The sequence below is a fragment of the Balaenoptera borealis genome (genome assembly GCF_965194805.1).
Source record: "Balaenoptera borealis genome assembly, chromosome: 16".
NCBI classification, from domain to species: domain Eukaryota; kingdom Metazoa; phylum Chordata; class Mammalia; order Artiodactyla; family Balaenopteridae; genus Balaenoptera; species Balaenoptera borealis.
In genome coordinates, this window is record NC_138872.1 from 84,757,641 (window position 1) to 84,783,171 (window position 25,531).

Sequence of the window (25,531 nt, forward strand, 5' to 3'; positions counted from 1 at the left end):
GGGTTTTGTCTGACACTACTGACCCAGAAGCTGAATTTTACACTGGCCCAAGCCAAATCCACACAAGATTAAAAGAGAAACCAGAATGCAACTAGAGTCCCAGATGTAACTGCCACATAGACACTTAGGTTGGCCTTCTAGCACATGCTTTCTGTCCCCAAAGGCACATCTAAGAGGGAGCGCAAGGCAGGGGGCAGGTCCAGTCATCTCGTGGCCACTTGTCACGGCTGCAGGATGGTGGCTGTGACAAGGCCAGAGATACCTGAGGCGGCTGGTGCAGTTACCTCTCCTTTAGAGCATGTGGGGTCAGGCTGACAAATCCTTCATTTCTTCTCTTTCTAACCTCAGGTGACTCAGGTGATATCCTTCTGTTTCTCAGGTTGTGAGAGCTGTTCATTAGGCTGTAGCACTCTTCTCCTTGGCCGTGCCTCTCCTGTTTGCATTGTAGACTTGCTCCCTGAGCCCTTCTGCCACTTGTCTGTCTCCCACAAGAAATACGTAGCATTTCCCGGTTTAACACTGAGGCAGAGGGTCACTTCTCTCCAAGTTCTGGATTGTGAGTGGCCTTTATTGTCTGTCTGCCCCTCAACACCCCTGCCCAGCTAGCTAACACCATGAAAATATAGATGAGGTCTCGAAGCATATTGTGGGAGGTACATCTTTTGGTTTTCCTGAAATCTGGAGCCTCCCTTCCAGGGCATGTTGACAGTGGAGTGAGAGCAGGGAAGAGCTGGCTTTGCCGGCTCTTCCTTCCAGGCCAGGATTCCCAGAAGCTCCAGGAAGCCCAGGAGTAGCCCTTTTTTTTTTTTTTTTTTTTTTTTAATTAATTAATTTATATTTGGCTGCGTTGGGTCTTCATTGCTGCACATGGGCTTTCTCTAGTTGCGGCTAGTGGGGGCTACTCTTCATTGCAGTGCCCAGGCTTCTCATTGCAGTGGCTTCTCTTGTTGCGGAGCACGGGCTCTAGGCACACGGGCTTCAGTAGTTGTGGCATGCGGGCTCAGTAGTTGTGGCTCACGGGCTCTAGAGCACAGGCTCAGTAGTTGTGGCACACGGGCTTAGTTGCTCCGCGGCATGTGGGATCTTCCCGGACCAGGGCTCAAACCTTTGCCCCCAGCATTGTCAGGCGGGTTCTTAACCACTGTGCCACCAGGGAAGTCCCCCAGGAGTAGCCCTTGGAGTGAGCAGTGGGCTTGTTTCTGCCCAAGTTCTAACAATGTTTATTTTTGACAGTCAAAGTGACCTATTATTAGATCCGCCACTTCATAATACATTGCTTTGCTCCTGAGCCCTCCTGAAGGCTGCTGTTCTACCTGATTCTCATGCATTGTTCCTCACTAAAAGCATTACCTCTAGGGTAAACTGGAGACGGGTCCATTTTTCAATTCCTCACAGCTGGTCCCTGGAAGAAAGAGCCTCTCTGATCCTTTAAAGAAACTTTTTGGTTCTTGAATGAATGAATGAATCCTAAGTTGATGGTTTTCAGACTGTTTTAACTGTGACCTATAGTAGGAATATATTTTACCATAAAACCAACACATACATAAACACATATATGTATAACCAAAACAATAGTTTTACAAAAAACAAATGCCTGACATGTGGAATGCACTCTAGTATCTTCTTGTCTGTTCTAGTTTCTTTTTTTTTTTTTGATCATAATCTACTGAAATGATTTCATAACCCACCAATGGTTTGTAGTGTTTAAAAATCATAGCTGTAAGTAGCTGGTTCCACAGACTTGCACTGTGTTGAGCGTCCGCTGTGAGCAAACCCCTTTGGACAGGGCTTAGTCACAACCTCTGCCCTCTCGCCCTTTCAAGGCTGTGAGCGCAGCACAAGGCAGGAGAGGCCCAGGGCCCAGGTGGAGGTGTGGCTCAGAGACCTGAGAACTCGCCAGGAAAGGGGAGCCAGCAGATGGGGGTTCTTTGGGACTTAACTCACTCAAGTCCTTGTAGAGGGAATCCTCTTTAACCTGTTTACTCTGGGTACAAGCCAAAGTCCTTATCATTACCTCCCAGGCCCCAGACACCCTGCCCTCCTTACAGCTTACTGGCCTTTCCACCTCCCTTCTTGCTGTTTCCATGGCCTGTAATTCTTTCCCCCAAACATCACAAAGCTTACTTGCTTTCCTAAGTCTTTGCTTAAATACACCTTCTCAGAGAGGCCTTCCCCAACCACCCACTTTAAAATAATGAACAATTTCCCTTTCTGCAACCCAACGCTAACATTCTTCCTCCCTGTGTTTTTCTCCTAAGCACCTATAATCTTATCTCACTGTGTATTTTACTTATTTGACATATAGTGTGACCTTCCCTCCACCCCAGTAAATTCTGGGAAGGTAGGGGATTTGTATTTGTCCATTTTATTCCCCAGTGCCCAGAGCAGTAATCAGATTATATTAATGTCCACCTCCTGGCATTGCCCTGGGTGTTGCTTATATTGTCCCAATGGTTCTGTTAAGCGGACATTCTAGAGAACATTATCAGTATTTGAACTTACATTTATTTCAGGAAACATTTACCTCACACTTTTTATCTTAGAAGTTCTGGTCCCCATAGTATAATAAAAAGCAGGCAGCTGTGGCCCTGATGTAATGGGCTTTTCCCAGTCAGTATTTCTCAAGCATTACCCTTTTCCCAGGCAGCGTAAATCTCTTAAGTCTCCGTACCTTTATAGCTTTCTATCCCTAGGGGGCAGCATTAGCACAGAAACCAAGTTTATAAACCACCTATTCTGATTTGTCACCTAATCCTGGTGGATCCAAAGGAAGGGAGTGCTTGACTTCTTTCTATTCTGCAGGAGTAAGATTTGGAGATTTCTTTTTCAAAATGTGCTTCTGTGCATAGAAATGGTAGGGTGCGCATCCAGTGCACACATTTTTTTAAATCTCCATAGTTTAGTGTGTGTGTGTGACCATCAAAAAATAAGAACAGTATGGAATCTTCCCCAAAGAAGCCCATTCCGCAGTAATGTTGCCCAGAGCTGTTGCCTGGTCACACCCAGATTTGAATTTCTACATTCAGAAATCAAAACGTTCTTCTGCCTCAGAGTGATTATTTACTTTGAAGGAAAGAGAGAAATCTCCTGCAAGGAGAGCTTGGCTTCTTGTAGAGGCGTGATGTAATCCAATAATTACAAGACATCATTTAAAGAATTAATGTTCAAATTTTGTTTGTCCTTTAAGAAAAGTGGGCCCAGGCATCATATACCCAGAGAAAACCATAATTCAAAAAGACACATGCACCCCAGTGTTCATTGCAGCACTACTTACAATAGCCAGGTCATGGAAGCAACCTAAATGCCCATCGACAGACGAATGGATAAAGAAGATGTGGTACATATATACGATGGAATATTACTCAGCAATAAAAAGGAACGAAATTGGGTCATTTGTAGAGACGTGGATGGATCTAGAGACTGTCATACAGAGTGAAGTAAGTCAGAAAGAGAAAAACAAATATTGTTTATTAACACATATATGTGGAACCTAGAAAAATGGTACAGATGAAGCAGTTTGCAGGGCAGAAACTGAGACACAGATGTAGAGAACAAACATATGGACACCAAGGGGGGAAAGTGACGGGAGTGGTGGTGTGATGAATTGGGAGATTGAGATTGACATATATACACTAATATGTATAAAAGGGATGACTAATAAGAACCTGCTGTGTTAAAAATAAATAAAATAAAATTCAAAAAAAAATAGTGATTAAAAAAACAGAAAAGTGGGCCCAGGCAGACTGGACTTGTCTTATTGGGGTGAGGGGTGGGCAGGAGGAACCTGTGATCTGACCTCAGGTGGTAACTGACCTTCCAGAGCCCCTGGGTGGGAGAAGGAAAGAGCCAGGCTGACTGTGATTTTTTTTTAATTTATAAATTTATTTATAAATTTATTTATTTATTTATTTATTTATTTATTTATGGCTGCGTTGGGTCTTCGTTGCTGCACACAGGCTTTCTCTAGTTGCAGCGAGCGGGGGCTACTCTTCGTTGTGGTGCATGGACTTCTCACTGCGGTGGCTTCTCGTTGTGGAGCACAGGCTTCAGTAGTTGTGGCACACAGGCTCAATAGGTGTGGCTCGTGGGCTCTAGAGTGTGGGCTCAGTAATTGTGGTGCATGGGCTTAGTTGCTCCGCCGCATGGGGGATCTTCCCAGACCAGGGCTCGAGCCCGTGTCCCCTGCATTGGCAGGCGGATTCTTAACCACTGTGCCACCAGGGAAGTCTTGACCGTGATTTTTGAGTCTTAATCCCTCTAAAATAGAGGCTCTCACAAGCAATATAGTTGGTGAACCTCCTTTCATTGGAAATGAAGAGAGATCAGTTTCCACATATTGGAGCTATAGGAGAAAATCAACAAAGAATGTCTTATTTGAAATATATGCGGTGCTTTCTCAAGCACCATCTGCAGGCATTTGGCCATTAGCTTCTTGTTAATAACTGATCTGTAAGTTTTATGCATTAGGTTGGGGAAGGGGATTAGGGAGCAAAGAAAGGAACCACAGCTGGTTGTGTGATTCTCTGAGCTGCCCTGATGTTCAGCGCTTCCTAGCCCGTCTTCTCCCTGCATGTTGATTGGAAACCTCTAGAGTGCCCAGGGTGAAGTCTGAAACTGGCCCCCAAACCCAAAAGGCAAAGAGAGACTGAAGAAAGAGGCCACCCACTCCAGATTGAGCTTTTTGAAGAGTCACCAGAGCATGATATTGTGGCTGGTCACCAATTTGAAGGAAATTCTGTGATTCTTTGGATTTGCATGTCAACTCTTTCAGGAACAGGGTCAGGACTCCGAACCGCAGCCTTCATGTTTTCCGAACTTGCCCAGCCGTGTGGATGAAAGGCTCTTCGTGCTCCAGCCAGGCATCAGGGCTGTGCCTCTGAGGTGGGAGAGCCAACTTCAGAACACTGGTCCACAAGAGACCTTCCAGCTCCACGTAATACCAAACGGCGAAAATCTCTCAGAGATCTCCATCTCAACATCAAGACCCAGCTTCATTCAACGACCAGCAAGCTACAGTGCTGGACACCCTATGCCAAACAACTAGCAAGACAGGAACACAGCCCCATCCATTAGCAGAGAGGCTGCCTAAAATCATAATAAGGCCACAGACACCCCAAAACACACCACCAGACGTGGACGTGCCCACCAGAAAGACAAGATCCAACCTCATCCACCAGAACACAGGCACTAGTCCCTTCCACCAGGAAGCCTACACAACCCACTGAACGAACCTTAGCCACTGGGGACAGATACCAAAAACAACGGGAACTACGAACCTGCAGCCTGTGAAAAGGAGACCCCAAACACAGTAAGATAAGCAAAATGAGAAGACAAAAAACCACACAGCAGGTGAAGGAGCAGGGTCAAAACACACCAGACCTAACAAATGAAGAGGAACTAGGCAGTCTACCTGAAAAAGGATTCAGAATAATGATAGTAAAGATGATCCAAAATCTTGGAAATAGAATAGACGAAATGCAAGAAACATTTAACAAGGATGTAGAAGAACTAAAGAGGAACCAAGCAATGATGAAAAACACAATAAATGAAATTAAAAATACTCTAGACGGGATCAATAGCAGAATAACTGAGGCAGAAGAACGGATAAGTGACCTGGAAGACAGAATGGTGGAATTCACTGCTGCGGAACAGAATAAAGAAAAAAGACTGAAAAGAACTGAGGACAGTCTCAGAGACCTCTGGAACAACATTAAACGCACCAACATTCGAATTATAGGGGTCCCAGAAGAAGAAGCGAAAAAGAAAGGGACTGAGAAAATATTTGAAGAGATTATAGTTGAAAACGTCCCTAATATGGGAAAGGAAATAGTTAATCAAGTCCTGGAAGCACAGAGAGTCCCATACAGGAGAAATCCAAGGAGAAACACGCCAAGACACATATTAATCAAACTATCAAAAATTAAATATAAAGAAAACATATTAAAAGCAGCAAGGGAAAAACAACAAATAACACACAAGGGAATCCCCATAAGGTTAACAGCTGATCTTTCAGCAGAAACTCTGCAAGCCAGAAGGGAGTGGCAGGATATACTTAAAGTGATGAAGGAGAAAAACCTACAACCAAGATTACTCTACCCAGCAAGGATCTCATTCAGATTTGATGGAGAAATTAAAACCTTTAGAGACAAGCAAAAGCTGAGAGAGTTCAGCACCACCAAACCAGCTTTACAGCAAATGCTAAAGGAACTTCTCTAGGCAAGAAACACAAGAGAAGGAAAACACCTACAATAACAAACCCAAAATATTTAAGAAAATGGGAATAGGAACATACATATCGATAATTACCTTAAATGTAAATGGATTAAATGCTCCCACCAAAAGACACAGACTGGCTGAATGGATACAAAAACAAGACCCATATATATGCTGTCTACAAGAGACCCACTTCAGACCTAGAGACACATACAGACTGAAAGTGAGGGGATGGAAAAAGATATTCCATGCAAATGGAAATCAGAAGAAAGCTGGAGTAGCAATTCTCATATCAGACAAAATAGACTTTAAAATAAAAACTATTACAAGAGACAAAGAAGGACACTATATAATGATCAAGGGATCGATCCAGGAGGGAGGTATAACAATTGTAAATATTTATGCACCCAACATAGGAGCACCTCAATACATAAGGCAAATACTAACAGCCATAAGAGGGGAAATCGACAGTAACACAATCATAGTAGGGGACTTTAACACCCCACTTTCACCAATGGACAGATCATCCAAAATGAAAATAAATAAGGAAACACAAGCTTTAAATGATACATTAAACAAGATGGACTTAATTGATATTTACAGGACATTCCACCCAAAAACAACAGAATACACATTTTTCTCAAGTGCTCATGGAACATTCTCCAGGATAGATCATATCTTGGGTCACAAATCAAGCCTTGGTAAATTTAAGAAAATTGAAATCGTATCAAGTATCTTTTCCGACCACAGCGCTATGAGACTAGATATCAATTACAGGAAAAGATCTGTAAAAAATACAAACACATGGAGGCTACACAATACACTACTTAATAACGAAGTGATCACTGAAGAAATCAAAGGGGAAATCAAAAAATACCTAGAAACAAATGACAATGGAGACACGACGACCCAAAACCTATGGGATGCAGCAAAAGCAGTGCTAAGAGGGAAGTTTATAGCAATACAAGCCTACATCAAGAAACAGGAAACATCTCGAATAAACAACCTAACCTTGCACCTAAAGCAATTAGAGAAAGAAGAGCAAAAAAACCCCAAAGCTAGCAGAAGGAAAGAAGTCATAAAGATCAGATCAGAAATAAATGAAAAAGAAATGAAGGAAACAATAGCAAAAATCAGTGAAACTAAAAGCTGGTTCTTTGAGAAGATAAACAAAATTGATAAACCATTAGCCAGACTCATCAAGAGAAAAAGGGAGAAGACTCAAATCAATAGAATTAGAAATGAAAAAGGAGAAGTAACCACTGACACTGCAGAAATACAAACGATCATGAGAGATTACTACAAGCAACTCTATGCCAATAAAATGGACAACCTGGAAGAAATGGACAGATTCTTAGAAATGCACAACCTGCCGAGACTGAACCAGGAAGAAATAGAAAATATAAACAGACCAATCACAAGCACTGAAATTGAAACTGTGGTTAAAAATCTTCCAACAAACAAAAGCCCAGGACCAGATGGCTTCACAGGCGAATTCTATCAAACATTTAGAGAAGAGCTAACACCTATCCTTCTCAAACTCTTCCAAAATATTGCAGAGGGAGGAACACTCCCCAACTCATTCTACGAGGCCACCATCATCCTGATACCAAAACCAGACAAAGATGTCACAAAGAAAGAAAACTACAGGCCAATATCACTGATGAACATAGATGCAAAAATCCTCAACAAAATACTAGCAAACAGAATCCAACAGCACATTAAAAGGATCATACACCATGATCAAGTGGGGTTTATTCCAGGAATGCAAGGATTCTTCAATATACACAAATCAATCAACGTGATACACCATATTAACAAATTGAAGGAGAAAAACCATATGATCATCTCAATAGATGCAGAGAAAGCTTTCGACAAAATTCAACACCCATTTATGATAAAAGCCCTGCAGAAAGTAGGCATAGAGGGAACTTTCCTCAACATAATAAAGGCCATGTATGACAAACCCACAGCCAACATTGTCCTCAATGGTGAAAAACTGAAACCATTTCCACTAAGATCAGGAACAAGACAAGGTTGCCCACTCTCACCACTATTATTCAACATAGTTTTGGAAGTGTTAGCCACAGCAATCAGAGAAGAAAAAGAAATAAAAGGAATCCAAATCGGAAAAGAAGAAGTAAAGCTGTCACTGTTTGCAGATGACATGATACTATACATAGAGAATCCTAAAGATGCTACCAGTAAACTCCTAGAGCTAATCAATGAATTTGGTAAAGTAGCAGAATACAAAATTAATGCACAGAAATCTCTTGCATTCCTATATACTAATGATGAAAAATCTGAAAGTGAAATTAAGAAAACACTCCCGTTTACCATTGCAACAAAAAGAATAAAATATCTAGGAATAAACCTACCTAAGGAGACAAAAGACCTTATGCAGAAAATTATAGGACACTGATGAAAGAAATTAAAGATGATACAAATAGATGGAGAGATATACCATGTTCTTGGATTGAAAGAATCAACATTGTGAAAATGACTCTACTACCCAAAGCAATCTACAGACTCAATGCAATCCCTATCAAACTACCACTGGCATTTTTCACAGAACTAGAACAAAAAATTTCACAATTTGTATGGAGACACAAAAGACCCCGAATAGCCAAAGCAATCTTGAGAACGAAAAATGGAGCTGGAGGAATCAGGCTCCCTGATTTCAGACTATAATTACAAAGCTACAGTAATCAAGACAGTTTGGTACTGGCACAAAAACAGAAATATAGATCAATGGAACAGGATAGAAAGCCCAGGGATAAACCCACGCACATATGGTCACCTTATCTTTGATAAAGGAGGCAAGCATATACAGTGGAGAAAAGACAGCCTCTTCAATAAGTGGTGCTGGGAAAATTGGACAGATACATGTAAAATTATGAAATTAGAACACTCCCTGACACCATACACAAAAATAAACTCAAAATGGATTAAAGACCTAAATGTAAGGCCAGACACTATCAAACTCTTAGAGGAAAACATAGGCAGAACACTCTATGACATAAATCACAGCAAGATCCTTTTTGACCCAGCCCCTAGAGAAATGGAAATAAAAACACAAATAAACAAATGGGACCTAATGAAACTTAAAAGCTTTTGCACAGCAAAGGAAACCATAAACAAGACGAAAAGACAACCCTCAGAATGGGAGAAAATATTTGCAAATGAAGCAACTGACAAAGGATTAATCTCCAAGATTTACAAGCAGCTCATGCAGCTCAATAACAAAAAAAACAAACAACCCAATCCAAAAATGGGCAGAAGACCTAAATAGACATTTCTCCAAAGAAGATATACAGATGGCCAACAGACACATGAAAGAATGCTCAACATCATTAATCATTAGAGAAATGCAAATCAAAACTACAATGAGGTATCATCTCACACCAGTCAGAATGGCCATCATCAAAAAATCTAGAAACAATAAATGCTGGAGAGGGTGTGGAGAAAAGGGAACCCTCTTGCACTGTTGGTGGGAATGTAAATTGATACAGCCACTATGGAGAACAGTATGGAGGTTCCTTTAAAAACTAAAAATAGAACTACCATATGACCCAGCAATCCCACTACTGGGCATATACCCTGAGAAAACCATAATTCAAAAAGAGTCATGTACCAAAATGTTCATTGCAGCTCTATTTACAATAGCCAGGACATGGAAGCAACCTAAGTGTCCATCATCGGATGAATGGATAAAGAAGATGTGGCACATATATACAATGGAATATTACTCAGCCATAAAAAGAAATGAAATGGAGGTATTTGTAATGAGGTGGATGGAGTTAGAGTCTGTCATACAGAGTGAAGTAAGTCAGAAAGAGAAAAACAATTACAGTATGCTAACACATATATATGGAATCTAAGGAAAAAGAAGTCATGAAGAACCTAGTGGTAAGACGAGAATAAAGACACAGACCTACTAGAGAATGGACTTGAGGATATGGGGAGGGGGAGGGGTGAGAGAGTGTCATGGACATATATACACTACCAAATGTAAAATAGATAGCTAGTGGGAAGCAGCCGCATAGCACAGGGAGATCAGCTCGTGCTTTGTGACCACCTAGAGGGGTGGGATAGGGAGGGTGGGAGGGAGGGAGATGCAAGAGGGAAGAGAGATGGGAACATATGTATATGTATAACTGATTCACTTTGAAAATTAGAAAAAAAAAAAAGAAAGAAAGAAAGGAACCACAGTAGAAAAGACGTAGCCCGTATCTTTTTTTTTTTTTTTTTAATTTTTATTTATTTATTTATTTATTTATGGCTGTGTTGGGTCTTTGTTTCTGCGTGAGGGCTTTCTCTAGTTGTGGCAAGTGGGGGCCACTCTTCATCGCGGTGCACAGGCCTCTCACTATCGCGGCCTCTCTTGTTGCGGAGCACAGGCTCCAGATGCGCAGGCTCAGTAGTTGTGGCTCACGGGCCCAGCCGCTCCGCGGCATGTGGGATCCTCCCAGACCAGGGCTCGAACCCGTGTCCCCTGCATTGCCAGGCAGATTCTCAACCACTGCGCCACCAGGGAAGCCCCTAGCCCGTATCTTTAAGGCATAAACTCTATAGAATTAACTTGAAATTGTCTTACATATAACTTGATTTTCTCATAAAATCATCATTATATTTTGTATAACTATAAAGAAAAAGATATGATAGGGAGGAACTAATGTTCTTTTGGGAAAAGGATCAGTTTACTAAGAGGTTTCATGCCTTTTTCCCATGTAAAATGCAGTAGTCCCAGGAGTAGGGGTGGGGTTGTATTTGTAACTCTGTATGGAGAGGAATGTGCTTTGTCTTGCCAGCCTTCATCTCTCTGTAATTTTTCATACCTTCAGCCCCTTGATTGTGTCAGACCTAGTGTAAGGCCCTAGAAATCCAAAGATAGCTGAGACACAGTGTAGAACATTGTAAGCTCCTTTCAGTCAGGAATTTTGCTGGCTTACTCACCAGTGTATCCCCATGTGGCACATAACAGGCACTCAAAGGATAACGTTTTTTGAATAGATGAATTGAACCCTCCATTCCAAGTCTGTCTGTAGTGATCAGCAGGGCATAGTCTGTGCCTGCAAGGAGTGCTTGGCTCCTTGGAGATGTGATGTAACCAGATAATTACAAGACACTATTAAAAGTGCTACTGTAATAGAGTTGGAGCCAAGAGCTCCAAGAGTCCAGAGAAAGAGTGCCAACTTTTGCCCGTGTCATTTGGGTTTTCCAGAGCCCCCGGTACTTGAAATGAGAGCTGATGAGTAGGTGTTCCCAGCAGAGAAAGGACACCTAGGCAGAGTTTTGCGAGGTTGAGGGTGTTGAGTGTGTGGCACTGGCAGGAGGCCAACTGTGCTGGCCTTGGGTGCTGGCTCGGGGCAGACGTGGGACCTGGGACGGCTGTTTCTCTGAGCTTCTCTCCTTCTCTGCTGGCTCACTCCACCATCCCCCATCCTGCTCCCGCTCCTCTACCGGATACCCTTCAGGTTTGAGCTGAAACGCCACCTCTGCACAAGGCTGTCCTTCACACCTCTTTGCCCCTCACCTTGCTTTGGTTCCCCTGGGTGCTCCTTGTCTTCCTACAGACTCGACATTTATCTATTTGGCGATCCACCCACTCCAACACTCCCAGAATGTAGACTCTAGGAGGGCAGGGACTTCATTTGTTCACTGCTCGTTTGCTGAGAACAGCGCCTGGTCCTCATGGCAGCGCTCAGGAGGTATTTGTTGAAGGGGGCAAGGGAGGGAAAGTGAAAGTGTCCCTACTGCCTTCAGTGCAGAAGTTGTCTGCACTGAACCCCAGTGTTGGTGATGGTAATCATCTCAGGCATTGTCACTAGCAAGTCTTCATGTATCATAATCCTGGCCACCTTTGGGGAAGTGAGTGGCCAGTATTTACAAGTAAAGTTCCAGGGGCTGGTTGAGGGAAGGACCAGGTAACTGATACTTGGTTCTGGTGTGGAATACTCACGTTTGTACATCTAATGGGAATCTAAAAACACACTTCCGTCAGTGCCCCGCCAGACATGCAACTGGCTGAAAGCGGCAGGAACAGCTACTTCCTCACATGTGTCCGGTCCGAGATTACTTTGTGATTAGCAGGTTCCTATCGTTATCATTAAGAAAAGGTGTCCTCGTGTTTAATCCTAGTCAGTGCTGCCTCTTAACGGGTCATTCCCAGCTCTCCAGGAAACGCGGGGAAGCAGGCATCCTGCACAGCTGCAGCTCGGTGTCCCACCTGTGCCACCCTGACGCTTGGTTCTGCGTGACCTCACTGACCTTTCGTCTGTGCTCTCCTTACACAAGATGCCCATTGTAACCTCAGGGCTTCCAGTAAACAATGTGCCCTCAGGTTTCCAGTAAACAATGACCTGTTCTTGCTCACAGACACCGTGCTGGCAAGCAGTGAGAATAGAGTGGGAAGTGTAAATGGATTTGAGCAGACTTGAGTCCATAGCTCTGTGACCTTAAACAAGTTAATTTGCCTCTCTGAGCCTTCCTTTCTCATTTACTTAAAAAAAAAAAGGGGGGGGAGGGGGTGATAATGGCCAGTACTTCCCTTGTAGAATTGCTGTGAAGACTAAGTGAAATGTGTATGTAAAACAGCCTGTACCAGAAGGTGTATAGGTCTGAAACCTTGAGCCAGGGTCTCGGGTGAGATGTCTGAGTTCAAGACTCTTGTTAAAGATGTTCCGTACCATATAGATGACATTTCAATGAGAAACTCATCTAAACAGCCACAACTGAAAAAACAATCTCCTTTTTAAAATAATAATGAAGTCCCTTTCCGAAATCGTGTAGGAAAAGTGGTCCTCTTATTCCTAACAAGAAAGGATAGGTGTGTTGCCGTTTGCTGGTCACAGGTGAGCCTCACCTCTGCCAGGCTCAGCATTGGCACAGCTTGGTTCAGGAGGGAGGTTGTGGCCTTATTTGTGGAGGGCTGTGGAGGAAGTCTGGCCAAGAACTGAATCCAGACTCTAGGGCTTGTTCCCCTAAAAGTTATTTACCAGGCCCTGGTTCAGTGAGGGGGTCACTGCAAGGTCCTACAACCTAGCAAGCCATCAGCCGCCAGAGTGATCTTTTGAAAATGTGAATTAGATCATTGCACTTCCCACCCATTTAGCCTGGCTTTCCAAACACCTCCCTCCAGCCTCAGCGGCCGCACCAGGATTGACCACTGTCTACTCTCAGCTCTCCCCCTTGGGCTCCAGCCAATACCAACTCCCTCTGTGCTCCTTGAATGAGACAGGCCCTCACCTGTGCCAAAGCCTTCACACATCCTCTCCCCTCTGCCTGGAACACCCTTCCCCCGTATCTGGCTAACTCTGCTCATCCCTCAGGGCTCAGCTTCAACATCACATCCTCAAAAAGGCTTTCCTGATCCCTGGGCTAATTTAACTCTGCTCTTTTACAGCACCCAGTGCTTCTCCTCTGAGTGTTCCTGTCACAGTTGTAGCTGTATATCCTGTTTGTCTAATATCTGTTTTCTTCAGCAGAACATAAGCTCCAAGAAGTTAGACGCCGAGTCTAACTTGCTTAATGCTGTATCCCCAGCATCTCATACAGCCCTCAACCAATGATAAAAATTCAGCCAATATTGAGAGTGAATAAATAAGCTCGTTTAAAATTAAACTTATGTTCTCATCTCTGCCCCCCACCCTCACTCAGATCTGCTGCTCCTTCTTCATCACTTGATCCAAGTCCATGTTTTCCCCAGCCCAGTCCCACAGACTCTTCAGTTGCTGCTTAACTGTCTTCCTGCCTCTAGTCTCAGCCTCTTCAGTCCATCAAAGCATTTGGAAACACAAGCCCAGGCAGGTTGCTGCCATGTCTGGATCCCTTCCGTGACTTTCTGATATCTAGGGTAGTAGATGGCACAACTTTGTGATTGCTCTCTGTATTGGAAAAAAATGTGTACAGCAGAATTCCCCCCAAAGTTTGTATTTATTTATTTATAAATTATGTGTCTGTACTACTGTTGTAACATACATTGCAAAATATACATAAACACAGAAAATTGTAAAGGGTAGGATGAAATAAATACTTTTAAATAATTTTATTTAAAAAACAAAACAATTTTATTTAATGATATGAAAACCTTTTGTGTTCATTAAAATATTAACACTTTGAATATGTTTCATTGTTGAAATGTTTGATTGAGAGTCTGGTTCTACTTTTTTTTTTGGCCATGCCGTGCGGCTTGTGGGAACTTAGTTCCCGGACCAGGGATTAAACCCACGCCCTCAGCAGTGAAAGCACAGAGTCCTGACCACTGGACCACCCGCCAGAGAATTCCCTGGTTCTACATTTTACATACTTTAATGGCTGTTGTAGCTGGGAAAGGCACTTCACTGAGAGATGTCAGTCCAGATGGGAGGAGTACTTCATTGGTTGCCTGGATGTTCTCGTCACTCATGATACTGTTGTTTTTTTATTTTTGTTTGTTTGTTTTGGCTGCATCTGGTCTTCGTTGCAGCATGAGGGATCTTCGTTGAGGTGTGCGTGCTCTTCGTTGCGGCGCGCAGGCTTCTCTCTAGTTGAGGCGCACAAGCTCAGCAGTTGTGTCGCGCGGGCTTAGTTGCCCCGCGGCATCTGGGATCTCAGTTTGCTGACCAGGGATCGAACCTGCATCCCCTGCATTGTAAGGCGGATTCTTTACCACTGGATCACCAGGGAAGTCCCCACAGATACTGGTTTTATTCAGTCCCATGAAGACACCAGCTCCTCAGAGAATCCTTGTCTGACTTAGCCCCACCCCCTTTGCTGTCTCTTGTGTGCTCGTGTGTGCGCGTGCGCACGTACATGTGTACACTATTATACTTACCTCCACTGTGCTCTACTTGGTTTGCTCACATATCTGACTTCCTCGGCATCCTTGCCGTAGAGAAAATAGAAATCCTCGAATTCCCTTAGTGAAAGGAAGGAAAGCCCACTGATTCTGCCTGAGCTTTGACTTTGCCAAGCTTTCTGGATTCCCAAGGGTTCCAGCATCCATCTCATTGTCTGTTTTCCTGTCTTAAAATCGAACTCTTTCTGGATTTGGCTAGCATCCGTATGTCATTTGGGTCTTGAGGTGGGGAGAACCAGTGACTTTGACGACTGGAAGACACATGTGGCCTGAATGCCCAAAGCCCTGTGGCTTCTAGAGTGTGCTAAGCATTTGTGAATGGTCAGGTGCCCGGGCCTCATCTTTTACTTAAGAGGTGTGAGGATTTACAGCCCCACCATTTTTTGAGTACCTGAGATGGCAAAGCAGAGAGCTGGAATTTCAGAGATTCGATATGAATTGGCCACAGCCCCATGCCCCATATCTTAGGCCAGCAGACTTCTCTCTCCTGGAGAGTGAGTCTAGAAGTTTCACTGGAGGAACCATTCAGAAATAAGTGAGCAGTTTCTACTGTGCTCCGCTTCTGAGACAAGGCTGGAAGTCAAGCAGGAAAGATGCAGGGTGCACAGGGAACCAAGCAACTTCAGGGCAGGCCTGGAGGGATGGCGAGCAAGGAGTGCAGAGTCTGGTGACTTGGACCCTTGGTCTCATCTCTCGGGTTCTTTGCCAGCAGCAGGAAGCCCTGCTATGTGTAGATGATGACCTGGGACACTGTCTGCTAGTCTCTGAGGAAGCTGTTTCTTTGAAGAAATGTCGGCTCCCTGACAGGGTCATCTGAAACCAAACTTGATCTTCTGCCTTACCCAGTAAACATTAATTAAGCAGCAGAAAATGGATGAAGAGAAGCTATCGAGTACTTTCTTTATAGTGCAAAGTTAAGACCTTAATGAATAGTCAAAACACCTTGATGCATCTTGGGCGCTAAAGGGCAACATAAAACTTAACCAGAAATCTCTCTGATGTCATGAGGAGCGCGGACGGGTAGCTGCTGAGTGAAGCAGTGTGTGCACGCCTTCCTCATCAGGAAGCAGGGGGCTGCCTTCTCTGTTGTATGTGGGGCGACGATGAAGTCATCTGTTTCCTCCTGATCTGAAAACGCACACAGGCGATGGGAAGCCTCTCCAATTAGATTTGACAGCCAGGATATGCATGTCCTTCGTGTTTTGAAGTTATTTGTCAACGTTGTACTGCCTTCCAAAATGGTCCTTGGGACTTTCATTAACCTTACTTTGAAGAATTGATTATCTTCGTGTTAGAAACGTTGAAGAACATTTCTTCTGCCTGATATTGTTTAAGCATTTGTTGCATTTAGGAACAAAGCCTAGCTGTACTTGAGAGGAGAGAATTACAGCTTAGTAAACTATACGCTGTGTTTAGAAGAGAGGGTACATTGTAAAGAAACAACACACAGAAAGGTCCAAATGTAAAATTCACCCAGCCTGCTGTTTGCTTGCCTTCTTTTAATTGTGGGTTTCAATGTCTAACTAGCTAGTCTCTTCAAAAGACATTTCATTTTTATTCTCTGGGACCCCTCAGCCCTTCAATGAGAAGTACATGCCTGAAAAACCACACACGGACCTACAGGAGAGCCGCTGTGACATTGGAAGTAAGCAGTGGCTTCGTGGTGACCCCTTACAGCTGACTCAGCTTGGCCAGGTCCTCTTGCTGTCATGGACCTGTGCCTCACCTAGAAAATGGGTTCTCCCCTTACGAAGAAGGTCCCATGAATTAATAACTGGATCACCAGGAATGCTGGAAAGCACTCTCTAAATGCCATGCATTGTTTCCAAGATGTTATTCCTGGTGGGTGGCCAGGTTAGTATTGTTTTGAAGGTTAGGATATAGATACCAGCTCATCTATTCTCCAGCTGTTGTTTATCCTCCAGTTTCCCAGAATAGTCAGGCACAAGGTCTTTAAAAAATGGGTTTTAAAAAAAAATTGGGTTTTGTGCTGCTTTACGTTTGGGTGTGTAGTAATGAAGTCAGTACTGATTTAGCTTCTGTTTACTGACAGAGATGTAGGTAGTGGACCAGAGAGCATCATATCCCTTGGAAGCAACAGCATTTAGTAGAGAGTCTCTGATCAGCTCATCTCTAACCCCACCCCACCTCATGCCATTGATTGAAGCCTTTTTATGAGAGTTATTCAGGTTCTCAGTTCCTGAAGCAGTCCATTTTATTTCTCTTTCTCTTTTAAAATTTTATATTTTAATTAGGTAGTACAAGATACAAAAGATACAAAGAGCTTACAGTAAGAAGTCTCACCCCACTTTCCATCCACTCGGGACAATCAGTACTACCAATTTCTTGGGTATCCTTTCAGGTTGACTTTATACATCACTATGTTCTCCCACCACCACCTTTTTTGATGTAGAAGTGGTAGCATCTTTACTATGTATTACTACTCTGCACCTTGTTAGAGTCAGCTTAGCAGTATATGTTAGAGAAAGTTCAGTAGTAAGCGGAGAATACAGAGGTAGGAGATGTTTCTAGAATTGACGTGAAGATATAATCTAGCACATCTCCTGGCGAGCTCTACCCCAGGTACTTCCAGATGCTAAACATGTACCCCCAACTCCCTGCCTGACATCTCCACTGGGTATCCCACAGGTCCTCCTGTGTCATTACTGCCAAGATCAAAACTCGGGATCTTAACACCTGCCCTCCCTCCTCCCAAGCCAGGCTTTTCCACTGTTCCCAAGCTCCATCCATGTCGCTGTTATCTTGGGTTGCACAAGCCAGAAGCCAAGGCATCAGGGTGATACCTCCCTCTCCTCATTCCCAGAGCCAGGCCGTCACCAAGCCAGCCAGTTTTACTTCCTAAATTTCTCTTAAATCAGTCAACTTCCCTTCATGTCCTTACCTACCTGACCGGGGCCTCCATAGTCTCTCTCCTGAATGACTTTAATAGCTTCCTAGTGTCTTACACTTCCACTCCTTCCTCCCTCTACTCTGTTCTCCACGCAGAATCATCTTTTAAAATCACAAACCTGCTCATGTTACTTCCATGCTTGACACCTTTTGACGCCTCCCTACCACCCTTAGGATAAAGGTCAAACTGATAATCACATCCTACAAAGCCTCACATGGACTGGCTCCAATGGGCCTCACCAGGCCTATTTTCACTGCCTGCAGTCCAGCTACAGGAACCAAACTCGGCCAGTTTCATCTGCCGGAGTCTTTCTCTTACTGTTCCTCTGTCTGGAATGCTATTCTCCTTTTGCTTTCTTTGACTCATCTTTCTGATCTCAGGCTCCACTTCCTCAAGCCTTCACTGTCACCCCAGGTCAAACAAAGCTGACAACACCGTTTCTTCCTTCATTGTACTTATTAGGGTTGTGATTTCTATTTATGGAAATTAAATTTAATTAATGTTTCTTTAAATTCCTGTTATTGATGTGAGATGGTTTCTGGCACATGTGAAAATATTTTATAAACTGTGAAGAGTCCTAGAATAAAAAGTAGTAATTCTTTTGAATTTATGTTTATAAATGAAGTTAAGCTATGGAGGATGATATCCATGTTTATGAGTGAGGGATGACTGAGGGAATGTCTCCCTTAAGGACCCCTAGTGATCCTAATCTAGACTGTTCTTCACTTCAATTCAACACAAGTGGTCTATGCCAGACCAACACTGGAACACTGGGCAGAACCAGACCTCAAGCAGCTCACAGTATTTTATTTTTAAAAAACCAAGATCACATAAATTTATCTTCTGTAGTTTTTTCAGGTGACTCCTGGCATTTTAGAAAACCTTACAAACCTTGGGTGCTGGGAGCAACACTTTCTTTTCATCCAAGGAGAGAAAAATTTCCCCATGCTTTCTTATAATGATTGTTACATCTTCTATTGAGAGATGTCCTTAGAAATATCCCTGCTGAAAGGGAGAGAGATCCTCTGAAAGAATTCAAGCCAAGTGAAGCTTGTTTCGCATTCCCCCCCAATTGTTAAACAGAAACATATATGGTGTCTACTCACGAAGAGCTGTCTTTGTGTCTCTCCTTTATCCCCAGGAAACCTGTAGGAAGTGTCAGGGACTCTGGAAAGAGCACAACGGTCTCACTTGTGAAGAACTGGCTGAAAAAGATGACATCAAGTACCGAACATCTATGTGAGTAACATGATTCAGGGGGGCTTATTGACTGATTTGCAACTCCCCCATTAACCTGCCTTTTGGGCAGAGGAGGCAGTGAATATTGTGGGAAAAACAAGCTCTCAAGCTACCCCAGGCTAGTGATCTCAAGGAAGGGACCTAACCCCTGAGCCTCTGTTTCCTCATCTCTGCAGCCTCTTAGAACTATTTCTTGGGTCAAATGTAACATAGTAAATGCCTGGCACATATGAATTCAGTAACTTTCGGTTCCTCTTCTCTTTACTATTTAAATACAATGGGTTATTACACATTTTAATTAACTTATTTTATTTTTGGCTGCGTTGAGTCTTCATTGCCGCGCGCAGGCTTTTCTCTAGTTGCAGCAAGCGGGGGCTACTCTTCGTTGCGGTGCACGGGCTTCTCATTGCAGTGGCTTCTGTTACCGAGCACGGGCTCTAGGCGCACAGGCTCTAGGCACGCGGGCTTCAGTAGTTGTGGCTTGTGGGCTTCAGTAGTTGTGGCTCACGGGCTCTAGAGCACAGGTTCAGTAGTTGTGGCGCACGGGCTTAGTTGCTCCGCGGCATGTAGGATCCTCCTGGGCCAGGGATTGCACACGTGTCCCCTGCATTGGCAGGCGGATTCTCATCCACTGCGCCACCAGGGGAGTCCCTTATTACACATTTTAATTAAATCACATTGCACTACTGTTGCTTATCTGTTTTCTATAGGAGACTGATGGCCTGAGACATTAAGTAGAATTACAACCTCCAGAATGCAAAATAATGCAGTCAGTAAGAAGAACATTACTGTATAGCACTCCGTAAGTGTTTGGGCACTTTACAGATATTAAATACATTGATTTATATAATACAGAAGTCTATTTCTCTCTCATATAATAGTCCAGCCCTGCCTAGCAGGTGGGGCAGATCTTTCCCATGAGGTCATTCAAAGACCTAGGTTTCTTGACCTCATTGCTTCACTAAGGCGGTGTTCTTATCTGCATAATTGTGACTAGGTTGCAGCCACAGTTGCACTCCAGCCCATAGAAAAGGAGAGAGACAGAGACAAATTGCCAGGCAGGCAGCTTTTAAGTTTTAAGTGAAGCAGAAGTTATATATATTATTTCTGCTCATACCCTGTTGGTCTACACTGAGTCATATGGCCACAACCTGGCTCCAAGGCAGATACCATATATAGTCTCTAGCTGGCCAGTTTTTTGTCCAGCTTAAATTTGAAGGGTAAGGAGTGGGTTTTGTGACCAAGAAAATAAAGTGGGGGGCTTCCCTGGTGGCACGGTGGTTGAGAATCTGCCTGCCAGTGCAGGGGACACGGGTTCGAGCCCTGGTCTGCGAAGATCCCACATGCCGCGGAGCGACTAGGCCCGTGAGCCACAGCTACTGAGCCTGCGCATCTGGAGCCTGTGCTCCGCAACAAGAGAGGCCGCGATAGTGAGAGGCCCGCGCACCGCGATGAAGAGTGGCCCCCGCTCGCCGCAACTAGAGAGAGCCCTCACACAGAAACTAAGACCCAACACAGCCAAAAATAAATAAATAAATTTTTTTAAAAAATAAAGTGGGAAATGGCTATTTGGGGCAGTTAACAGTCTCCAAGTCTCCACCACAGATAGGCACTATTATCCTCATTTTACAGATGACACAACTGACACACAGAGAGCCCAAGTAAACATGGTCACACAGGTAGTAATTGGCGTAGCAGGAATTTGAACCTAGGCAAATGGCTCCCTGACTTTGCTCTTTGTCACAGGTTTGGTAGGCAGAATAATGTTCCCCAAAGATGTCCTATGTCCTAATCTCTGGAACCTGTAAACCTTTGGATATATTTCCTTACATGGCAGTAGGGACTTTCCAAATGTGATTCAGGTTATGGAACTTGAAATAGGGAAGATTATCCTGAATTATCCAGGTAAATCCAGTCTAATCACATGACTCCTTAAAAGCAGAGTGAGCTTTTCTCTGGTCAGACAAAGATGGAATGATGGACAAAGAGTCAGAGAGACACGAGAAGAATTTTACTTCCTGTTGCTGGCTTTGAAGATAGAGGAAGAAGGCCATGAGCCAAGGAATGTGAGAGTTTCCAGAAGCAGAGAATAACCTTCTGTTTATAGCTACCAAGAAAATGGGGACTTCAAGTCCTACAACCTCAAAGAACTGAATCCTCTGACAGCCCAGATGAGCAGCAAACAGATTGTCTCCTAGAACCTCCAGTAGGTAACACAGCCCACCAGCACCTTGATTTTAGTCTGGTGAGATCCATGCTGGACTTCGGACCTACAAAACTATAAAATAATAAATTTGTGTTACATTTAGCTAATATGTTTGTGGTAATTTGTTACAGCTGCAATAGAAAATAAATTTTGGAACCAGAAGTGGAATGCTGCTGTAACAGATACCTTAAAATGTAGAAATGGGTTTGGAATTGGGCAATGGGTAGAAACTGGAAGAATTTTGAGAAGCATGATAGAAAAATACATAGATTGCCTTGAACAGACCATGAGTAGAAATACAGATATTAGAAACCACCATTGAGGGCTCAGAAGTAAGTGAGGACCATTATGGGCAAAGCCTAAATTACCTTAGAGAACACTTAAATCACCACGAACAGACTGTTAGTAGAAATATGGACACGAAAAGCAGTGCTGGTGAGGACTCAGAAGGAAATGGAGAACATGTTATTGAAAACTGGAGGAAAGGGAATCCTTGTTATATAATGGCAGAAAGCTTAGCTGACTTGTGTCCAGCAGTTATGAAGAAAGTAGAACTTGAAATAAAAATTTAAAAAAAAAAAAAAAAAAAAAAAGGGCTTCCCTGGTGGCGCAGTGGTTGAGAATCTGCCTGCCAATGCAGGGCACATGGGTTCGAGCCCTGGTCTGGGAAGATCCCACATGCCACGGAGCAACTAGGCCCGTGAGCCACAATTACTGAGCCTGCGCGTCTGGAGCCTGTGCTCCGCAACAGGAGAGGCCGCGATAATGGGAGGCCTGCGCACCGCGATGAAGAGTGGCCCCCATTTGCCGCAACTGGAGAAAGCCCTCGCGCAGAAACGAAGACCCAACACAGCCATAAATAAATAAATAAATAAAAATTTAAAAAAAAAGAAAGTAGAACTTGTAAATGGTGAAACGACATTTAACTGAAGTTTCCAAGCACAGTTTTTTTTTTTTTTTTTTTTGGCTGTGCTGGGTCTTAGTATTGGCACGCAGGATCTTTATTTGCGGCATGCGGACTCTTAGTTGAGGCATGCATGCGGGATCTAGTTCCCCAACCAGGCATTGAACCCAGGCCCCCTGCATTGGGAGCACGGAGTCTTACCACTGGACCACCAGGGAAGTCCCCCAAGCACAGTATTGAAGACTAGAAAATGCAAGTGGAAAGAGATAGACTGAGAGGAGAGCTGTTAACAAAAAGGAACAGGCGGGGCTTCCCTGGTGGCGCAGTGGTCAAGAATCCACCTGCCAGTGCAGGAGGCATGGGTTCGAGCCCTGGTCCAGGAAGACCCCACATGCCGTGGAGCAACTAAGCCCATGCGCCACAACTACTGAGCCTGCACTCTAGAGCCCACGAGCCACAACTGCTGAGCCTGCGTGCTGCAACTACTGAAGCCCGCAAGCCTGGAGCCCGTGCTCTGCAACAAGAGAAGCCACCGCAATAGGAAGCCCACGCATTGCAACGAAGAGTAGCCCCTGCTCGCCGCAACTAGAGAAAGCCTGCGCACAGCAACAAAGACCCAACGCAGCCAAAAATAATAAGTAATAAATAAATAAACAGATTTTTTTTTTTTAAAGGAACAGGCTTGATTGTTTCTGAAATTCTCATACTCTCCAGATGATAAAAGACCCTAAAATTAAGAGATTGACTGTCAGGAAAAGCATGCTCTAGAGAAAAAAACCAAGGCTGCATTGAGAATGTCAGAGTGTTCAGTTACACAAAGGCTCTTTGAAGAGCCTGAGAGAGTGACTCACAGATCCCCTCAGTGTAACCAGGGAGCCTCTAGGAAACTCGGGTATTATCCCTCAGCCATCTAAGCAGAAGCCAGAAGTAGAGATGGGATTATCAAGGAAATATCTGTGAATGAGCTTCATGTCTTTTTTTTTTTTTTTTTAATAAATTTATTTATTTATTTATTATTGGCTGCTTTGGGTCTTCGTTGCTGTGCACGGGCTTTCTCTAGTTGCAGAGAGCAGGGGCAACTCTTCGTTTCAGTGCGCGGGCTTCTTACTGCATTGGCTTCTCTTGTTGTGGAGCACGGGCTCTAGACACGAGGGCCTCGGTAGTTGTGGCTTGTGGGCTCTAGAGTGCAGGCTCAGTAGTTGTGGCGCATGGGCTTAGTTGCACCACAGCATGTGGGATCTTCCCAGACCAGGGATCGAACCTGTGTCCCTTGCATTGACAGGCGGATTCTTAACCACTGTGCCACCACGGAAACCCCTGAGCTTCATGTCTTAATGGAATGAATCCCTGTGACATACATGGGAGACCCACAAGGTTCTTGAGAATTTTATATCAGTAGAAACACTGCCAGGTTGGACTGAAAGAGACAGTACAAAATGAAAGAAGTCTGTCAGACCCCCAAAATTCTATAAGCGGCAAACAGGCTGATTAAAAACTACTCAGCTGCAAACATATGCTACCTTTCTTGAAAAAGGAAAGATTATTCCTCTTCAAGCCATGAGCAGAGCTGTGAGCCGCAGAGGATTGTTCTCAGAGCTGAAATATAAGGGAGTTTGCCCAGCTGGATTTCTAAATTTATTAGGAATGGTGACTCCTTTTTTCCTTCCATTTTCTCCCCCTTTGAACCAGAATATCTGTAAATGCTGTCCTAGGCCTGTCGCATCATTGTATTTTAGGAGCAGATAATTTGTTTCTTTAGTTTCCCAGGCCCACAAATGGAGAGGAAGTGTGTCCCATAGTGGATCATACCCAGAGTCTCATCTATACCTAATTTAGATGTTGAAATTTGAGTTGATGTTATACTGGATGAGATCTTTGGGGTCCTTGGGATGAGGTGACTGTAGTTTGCATGTGGGATGGATATCAATCTTTGGAAGCCAGAGGGCAGACTATGTTAGAGAAGAGAAAATGGCCTCCAAAGATAATCCATGTCCTAATCCCCAGAACCTGTGGTTTGTTTTGTTTTGTTTTTAATCTCACATGGCAAAGGGCTTTGCAGGTGTGATTAAGGTTACAGTAAACAAAAGAAAACTAATACAGCCACATACATAGTAATCACAAATACCACGCCAACTAGAAAAATGTGGTATTGCTTCCTCACATCCAGACTTACCCCTGTCAGCCAGCCTTTATATTTTAGAGTAACCACCACCCTGACCAGTGGCATGGCCTTGAGTGATGAACATGTCAAAAAATGTTCTTTTTTCAAAGTCATCATCTTGTCTGGCAGTATTCTAGCAGTTGTGCTATTGCCTAAAACACTTTAAACTTCTCATTTGGAATTGTCTTTCAGCCAGTTTACGAGCCAGCTCCCCCAAAATCTGTTCTTGTTATTGTGGACATGTCATATCTAGTTTGAGTTGGGAGGAACAGATGATTTCTGTTGTTGCTGTTTGAGCCTTTGTTTTGCCTCGAAGAAGGATGTCTTATTCATGAAGACAGTACAGATTTATTGAGTGCTCACCCTGGATAGCTGTACTTAAGAACCTTAGGCAAATTTTTTAATCTTTCTGTGCCTAAATTTCCTTATCTGTAAAGTATAGAGTATAATCATACCTACTTGTAGGGTTGTTATGAAGATTAAAATACCCAGAATGGTTCTTGCCACGTGATAAGTCTATAATAAGTATTAGCTCTTTGTTGTTGTTGTTTTCTTTTTTAAGCAGGAAGCCCTGATTTATAAATGTGACAAAGCACATAAACAGACAACTTCTTGCATTCAGGGCCTGCTCAGGCCTGGTCATATGTACTCTACTTGCAGTTGGTGATGGAGTATTGCCCAGCTCTATAAACTGGTTCTTGATCAGGCATTTAGACTACTCCAAGACTCGGTCACAGACCCAGAGATGTTTCTCAGAAGGAGAAGACTTGGTTACTTTTTTTTTTTTTTGGCCATGCTGTACAGATTTCAGGATCTTAGTTCCCCAACCAGGGATCGAACCCAGGCCCCCACAGTGAAAGTGCCACATCCTAACCTTTGGACCACCAGGGAATTCCCAGAGTTGGTTACTTTTTGAAGCACAGCCCCCTTTCTGACTCTCCTGTCAGTTCCTGCTACCAGCTCTGTTCAGCATGTTGGTCTGCCATAGACACTGGGAACAACACTGGGTCCGATAGCAGCTGTAAGGCTTCTCTTGGTTTAGGCCCTACTTAAACCTG

At 43.7% G+C, this 25,531-nt stretch overlaps 1 protein-coding gene across 4 annotated transcripts in view; it reads left to right on the forward strand.

The window, feature by feature from the left end:
• The window catches only part of RNF216 (ring finger protein 216), a 184,486-nt gene that overhangs the window by 134,764 nt on the left and 24,191 nt on the right, over positions 1 to 25,531 (forward strand). For 3 of the 4 annotated variants that reach the window (XM_082360924.1, XM_082360925.1, XM_082360926.1), the window contains one exon: positions 19,105 to 19,202. In XM_082360924.1, the coding sequence (XP_082217050.1) occupies positions 19,105 to 19,202 (98 nt within the window). Of the gene's footprint in view, positions 1 to 13,872; positions 19,076 to 19,104; positions 19,203 to 25,531 lie in introns of those variants that run through there. The other variant, XM_082360931.1, reaches the window with a different exon arrangement.